Source organism: Cupressus sempervirens, chromosome 9 (genome assembly GCF_028749045.1).
Source record: "Cupressus sempervirens isolate cs-2001-9-10 chromosome 9, ASM2874904v1, whole genome shotgun sequence".
NCBI classification, from domain to species: Eukaryota; Viridiplantae; Streptophyta; class Pinopsida; order Cupressales; family Cupressaceae; genus Cupressus; species Cupressus sempervirens.
The window spans coordinates 66,924,948-66,932,351 of record NC_143126.1 but is presented as its reverse complement, the minus strand read 5'-3'; the positions used below and the strand labels follow the sequence as shown (position 1 = coordinate 66,932,351).

General features: G+C 30.2%; 1 protein-coding gene across 1 annotated transcript; it reads right to left on the bottom strand.

Annotated features, from left to right (window-relative positions):
- Window positions 1–1,657: 1,657 nt before the first annotated feature.
- LOC149537651 (uncharacterized) lies at window positions 1,658–2,274 on the bottom strand. Its single transcript, XM_089801423.1, has one exon. It carries the CDS (start codon window positions 2,207–2,209, stop codon window positions 1,814–1,816), a length of 396 nt encoding a protein of 131 aa, XP_089657549.1. The 5' UTR covers window positions 2,210–2,274; the 3' UTR covers window positions 1,658–1,813.
- Between the last annotated feature and the right edge of the window lie 5,130 nt (window positions 2,275–7,404).

Here is a 7,404-nt window from a genome sequence, read left to right as displayed (position 1 = left end):
ATATTTTTTAGATCACCACTTTTTGGCACACCGTGATCTTGCACATACTCGAAATATTAAAACAAAGACTAGAAGAATAAAACTTCATTTTTAAAATGGCTCATGAGAAAATCAATCAAATCCAAAAGCCTAGGAAGTCTTAAAACATTTCCCTTGAGAGCATTTCCAATAAGCTTATCCACTTAATAAAGGCTTGTATTTAATGGAAAGCAGATATGTCATGTGAAAATGTTCGTATTGATATTAGTTCACTTCTCTATCTATTGTCTATTGTTATTATTTCCCATATTTTTAGAAATAATATATTTCTTTTAATATTTTATGGTCCTTTGTTAGATGAGTGTCAAATTAAAGTAATTAATAGTAATTTAATAAACAAATTTATAAAATGAAAAATAGATGTGAGTCTATGAAATATGTGATCTATAAGAAATGAAAAAATTCATTTTTAAAATGGCTCATGGGAAAATCAATCAAATCCAAAAACTAGGTCTTAAAATATTTCCCTCAAAAGCATTTCCAATAAGCTTATCCACTTAATAAAGGCTTGTATTTAATGTCAAATAGACATGTCATATGTGAAAATGTTTATATTCATATTAGTTCACTACTCTATCTATTGTCTATTGTTATTATTTCCCATCTTTTAAGAAACAATGTATCTCTATTAATATTTCATGGTGCTTTGTTAGATGAATGTCAAATTAAAGTAATTAATAGTAATTGAATAAACAAATTTATAAAATGAAAAATAGATGTAGATTTATGAATTATGTGATCTATAAGAAATCAAAAACTTCATTTTTAAAATAGCTCATGGAAAATTCAATCAAATCCAAAAATCTATAAAACATTTCCTTCAAGATAGCATTTCCAATAAGCTTATCAGCTTAATAAAGACTTGTATTCAATGACAAAACAGATATGTCATATGTGAAAATATTCATTTTAAATTGGAAAAGCAATTGGCAAATGCTTAATATAATATCTTGAGAAAATGTTGTGGGTCCTTCACAAGATTTAGAAGATTTTTGATTTAAAAAGATATATTATCTGACTACAAGAAAATGCTAGCATTTATCAAGAGAAAAGTATTAAAAATAGATTTACAGTGATTTACACTCAACAAAGCTTAACAATATTGTAAAGCCATACGGCTCAACGATGCAGTTGAGAAAAGCAATCTATGCTTAGGCTTTGTTGGCCTCCTGCAAAATTACAAACTCCATAAAATACCAGACTCTGATAAGTAGAGAACATTATTTAGAATACGTAGAATTATAATACTGTTAAGGGGATTATGTTTCATCCCATCACAGCTAGATGTGAGAATGGTAAGTGTATTATTCAATCTAATTAGAAGGGAAGGTGCTTTAAGTCTATGCCACTTTTTTCTAAGAATACAACTTCTTTATCATTAGATTAATTTTTGGTGGGTGATCAATGAGAAGATACATATCTTGTCATTTGGAATTACTTCTTTGATCATCAGTTCTCCATCACTAGATCTATTCTTGGGGGTTGATCTGGTATACATATCTTAACAATTTGAGCATGCAATCTCCCTTTCAAAAACAGTAGCGTTTAAAGACAAACTACAATTTATGAAATATAGATCAACAAGTTTGATTCAGAATTTAAAGACTTGAATCCTAAATAACAATAGTACAAACATGATCTTGATTCAATAACAATTGTACAAACATGATTTTTAGGAGTAGACAACTGCTTCATACAGATCTATTGGATTGCTTAATCATCACACACTAAGGCTTGATTCCTAGGCTAAAAGTGTTAACTACTCAAAATTGACTTATTTTTCCAAACTTAATTTATTCTTTAACATATGTTTTTTGTCGACTCCATGAGAAAGTTCGTCTTCACAAAAACTAGACAACATATGTGGCGTGGCTACAAACCTTGGCTTCTCATCTCCTGCCAGTATGACTACCACGCTATTCTCCATTTTCTCATCACTCCATGAAGTTTCGGTATTGCCAATGTTTCCCCCCTGTTCAGAGCTAGTAAGACCAGCCCCAATCTCATTACTTGCTTGGAAATGAACAATTTTTTTTCTGTTGGAATAGGCCATCACTATGATTGCTGCTACTATCAAAACCACCACAACGCATCCTCCTCCAAGCATGTATGGAAGTGGCGAACGCCATGATTCGCTGCTGTCACGACTCTCTGTGGCGTTGTGTGCCATGAATTTATTCACACCTTCCTCAACTCATGTATGTTCTCTCCTTAAAATATAATGCCTAGGGTTTAAACCAGATGAGTGTTGGGCAAGTTTTCAATGGCGCACCAGGCAAAGTTGTCAGTAAAGGTGATGTGTGGGCCATGACTTGTCTTTGAATGTGGGCCATATTCCTCGTTAGGGTTTTGGATATGCCAATCCAAGTGGAGATTTGTGGTGAGGAAAGGTGAGATTTCGACTACGGTGGATCCGTCCGGACTAGTACTCATTGGACAAGTACGGCGAGTTGTGCGGAAAGGCTTTTGTACCACGGAAAATTTCAATGACCAACATTATAAAAACTTCCTCTTGTGCCCACCACTAGTGGTTGTGAGATGTTCGGACCAGCTCAAATCCAAATCAGCTGCCAAATCCAAGATAGTGGATTATGACTCACTAATTAAAGGTGCACGAACTTCCTCACAATTGTTTCAAGTTTGATAAAGCAGTTTAAGGAAAAAGTTGATAGAGATGAGTATGGGAGTGTTGGCTTGGGATTGGCTGTATTTGATGTTTGTCAAGCTCTCTTTTCAATTGTCAAGATTCATTGAAAGATGAAGGGTTATGAAAAGTTGAGGAATCCCAATTTTTTAAGTAGCGTACAATTGTTTTCCTTCAAGTCATTCAGGTTAATTTGGGGTACTTACAGTTCTTAAAATTTGTCCATTTTTTGGTTGATCTTTTTTAGGTGAATGAAGAACTTAAAGCTAATCATTGAGCTTTCAGCATTTAAGAAGCTCTCAGTAGAATTAGTAGAGAAAAAATTAACAAAAGCAAATGGCTATTAGTATTCATGGTAATTTATTTTGATATGCTTGTATGGAAGGTTTTTTGAACTGAGAAGAAAAGCAATGATGTTAGCTTGGGATTTGACTGTATTTTAATGCTAGGAAATGTTTGTCAATCTCCTTTTTCAATTATCAAGGTTCACTGAAAAAGGAGGGGTGAAAAGTTCACCAACCCTAATTTTTTAAAATATTATTCTTTAATGTTTTAAATGTTAATTATTTGATTTTTGAATAATTAATGCAAATGCACAGATTTACAATGTACAAAAATGTTTGCATTGTTCTATGTGCTATAAATAATAATAACAATGTAGTCAAATTACTTCTTTATTGTAATTTTTTCTTTTAATTGCTGAGACAACTATTACCATATATACTATCACAATCGTTAACACTATTACGTAATCTGAAGTAAAATCTTGCCTTTATGTGATGCAATCATTGTTTCCAATAGTTTTATAAGAAAATGGCGACGCTCTGTTCTCAACCAGCCTTAGTCGACAACTTGGGCAACTCATGGATGCTTTTCATTTTCGTACAATTACTTTTGTGAATGGATTTCGAATGGTCAATAGGCTTACGGATGCCAATTTGAATCCCTATTTATGTTTGTATCCCATCTTTTCACTCTTATATCTACCGCCCATTTCAAAATTGAAGATAAGTTAATTAGAGACCGACCTATTAAAACAGATTGAGCTTACGTGATGGATATGTATGATTCATAGGGTAGAATTAATGAGAAAGTGATATTAACGATACAAATTCAATGGTCTTTCTAGTGCTCACGTACAGGCTTGCTTTTTTTTTTTTTGGGATAATCTGCGGCACTGGCTAAATAGTCAAAAATATGCACCGGCTATCAGTGAGCGCCATTAGTTACTCCGTCTCCTTCTCTGTCTAGCAAATTTAAAATTAAATATGTTTGTACGTCTGACAGTCTCGGAATGCACACATGTAATGCACGAAATACATTCATTTATTTGATAACATTGAAGAGTTTTAGTAGAAAAAAGGAAAAAGGAAAGGTGGTTTTATAGTCCTCGACACTATGCCATAGTTTTTGGGTTTACGTATGGTGATAGTGATATGGGACTACCTCGTACTCTTCTTGTACTCTTCTTCGAGAGGCACTTGGTGCTAGAAATGAGGCGTACATACCCTACCTCCGAGTGGGATTTGAACTTGTGACCTCTCTTTTAAGAGTAGAAGGAATGAAATGAAATGTAATTAAAATTTACTAAACTTTTAAAAAGTTTAAATATGAAAAAGTGAAAATAGTAAATATTTTTTGAGATATATCTTATGTAATAAATTATAAAAGTTTGAAAAAAGTTTGAAATTTTAAAATATAAATTAAAAAATAATATTAAAATTTAAATTTTAAAAACGTAGACTATTTATTTTTTCAAATATTTATTACAATTTTTAGTAGTTAGTTTTAAAATATATTTTTAATTAGGTTCCATGTATATTTAATTAGTTTATAAAATTAACATAAATTTTCAAAAGTAAAAACATAAAAAGTAGGATTAGTAAAATGTAGAATAAAAAGATATTTTTTAGACATATATTTATATATTTATATATTTATATGTAATAAATTTTATTTTTATTTAATAATTAAAATGTAGAATAATATTTTTTTTAAAAATTAAAAATTTTAAATATTTATTATAAATTAGTTTAATAATATATATTATTTATTATTAAATAATATTTTTAGTATTATTTATATTTCACAATTTTTTTTTGCTATTGTTTATATATTTATATTATTTAGAATTTTTAAAAATAAATTATATATCAATTTTATTAATTTAAACATAAATAAATATAATTATATATTTATTTTTACCAATTCTACATTCATATATATCTTTATTTTAGTATCAAAATAGTAAAATGTTAGTAATTTAAATAAATCTTTATTATAAAATATAAAGAAGTAAGTAGAGTAGAGAGGATTTATAGGTTCAATTATTTTATTTATATTTATGTTATAAATAATTTGCTATGTTTCATTTATAATGTTAGTATTTTAAATGAGGATTCAGTAAAAGTTTTTAAATGATAATTTATAAAGTTATGTTGATAAAGTTATGCTCATTAATTATTTTGTTTATGTGTATGTTGATAAATGACTTTCAAAATTTAATTAATAAAATATTATATATATACTTATTTAAATTCAATTTACATATTATATTTGATAATTTAAACTTAAATATTATTTATGTTTTTAAACTATTAATTTGATTTAATAGAAATAAAAAGAATTATTTTTTTTTATACAATTTATTATATATTATTTCTAAAAAGTAATTGCTATTTTGTTTTTTACTCTCGTTACTTTTTTTTTAAACATTTCACTTCATTCCTTCTAATAAATTCCATTGTTGTTATAAAATAAAATTAATGTATTCCCTGCATTGCATTCCCAAATGGAGACGGAGGTCGTACACGCATATTTAATTACAAATTTACCAACGGAGATGGAGTTAGAGTCAGTAATAGCACTGGCTGATAGTCGATGCATATTTTTGGCTATTTAGCCAGTGCCATAATCTTTGCGACAAATAAGTTCTGGGAGTGAACTTATGTTCTTCAGCCTTTTGTAATTTTAGTTTATCTAGGATTTGTTTAGTTAAGGGTGACATTGATTAAGTGTAGATTTTTTTTGGTTCGCTCATTCTTTTAAAAGAAAATTGACCCTTCCCAAAAGGTTGTACTATGAGTTAAAACTACTGTTTATAGATAAATTTGATAATGTTTGTAAGAAATTTTGCAAAAGTATTTTTTTAATTAAATATTTAATAAGAAGATCTATATTTATAAAACATCAGTTATTTTGATTATATTATCAAATATGAATAATACTTTTTATATTAATAATAGCAAAAAAAAAGGGAGTTCGCTCTCAGTACATTATCATGTAAGATCATTAACAACATAATAACAACAAAACATTACCAGCAACCTACTCTGCCAAAAACATTAAAAACATAATATCCCTAATAGAAATCCTATACCATATATAAGTATACCTATACACAACGACTGGTAATACAACTAAAACTACCAATGGAAAGCATAAACCAACCATAATTAACAAAGTTATGTATCGAATTGTATACAAATTTTTCCACAACAAGAAACTAACTACACATCTATCTAAATATCTACTATAGTAATCTAACCTTATGATAAAAAATAATAAAAACACAAGGCCTAAACACTGACCTTCTCTTTCCCATTCTTTGTTAGCAAGACCTTGGCTCCAAGAGGCAAAAGAGCTTGGCGAAATCCTCCACCCAAAGGTTGCTCTCCTTATTCTTTTGTTGTAACAACTAAAGAGTAATGGTGAAAACATCAGTGATCTTGATTAAAAATTTGGATAGAGTGGTGAAGCTCTTAACCAAACATCAAACTCTTCCTTAAAGGCCAATATCTCTTGCTTAATGTCTTTGATACTACTAACCAACTCTTGGCAACCAACATAGTTACCCCTCTTAGCCTCTGAAACTTTAACCTATAAACACATGGGGTTAGTAGAAATCTTCTTCTTAATGTTCTTATCCACACGTAAGGGGTAAGTTGTCATCATTGGTGAGTCCTCTTTCTTCTTTCCTAGGGAAGGGACCACTCTAGAGGTAAAATTCATTGTGCTCATAATGATGCTAGCCGACATATCAGTTGTGTCCTAGAAAGTTTTTATTTTTCTATTCCTAACCTCTTATTAGGCTGAACTAGCTAGTCTCTTCAATCCCCATTCCTTCTAACTCATCATCCTTCTTGACTCTCCTCTTTGATTTTTTCTCTTCCTTATCACTAATTTCTGACCCCATTTCCTCATTAATCTCTTAGTCCCTATAGGCCCTTTTTTTCATCCTAGCCTTTCTTTTCACAAGTCTCGTAGACTTTCTTCTACCCCATTCATTTTCTTCCTCCTAATTAACTAGGTCAATTTCTTCACCCTTTTCAATTTTCATCTTTTTCTAGGCTTGGTTCATTTTACTATTTTCCAAGGGTGTGGATGTTGAAGATGGTTTTGGAATGGGAGCCATAGAGAAACCCCCACCCTTTCCAGGTGGGTAAGGTAGCCCATGATTGTTAATAACAAAGTGAGGAGGGGCCAGGACTATTGGATACAATTGATTAATTGTGTGTTGTTTTTGATGTTACAAAAATGTCATAATCTTTATTATTCAGTATATGCCAAGCTCACTCGGGCAGTTAAGATAGTTCTTAGTGTCTACTACCGAGTGTTCTTGTGAATGCCTAGTTTAGAAGGCAGTGTCTACTGAGTTCACTTGGGCATCAAAGGAAAAGTTGAAGTAAACAAGTGCTAGCCGACCTCACTCAGTTGCCAAA

Bases quoted from the DNA above. Each gene is read 5' to 3' on its own strand.
- LOC149537651 (XM_089801423.1), bottom strand. From the start codon at position 2,209: ATGGCACACAACGCCACAGAGAGTCGTGACAGCAGCGAATCATGGCGT.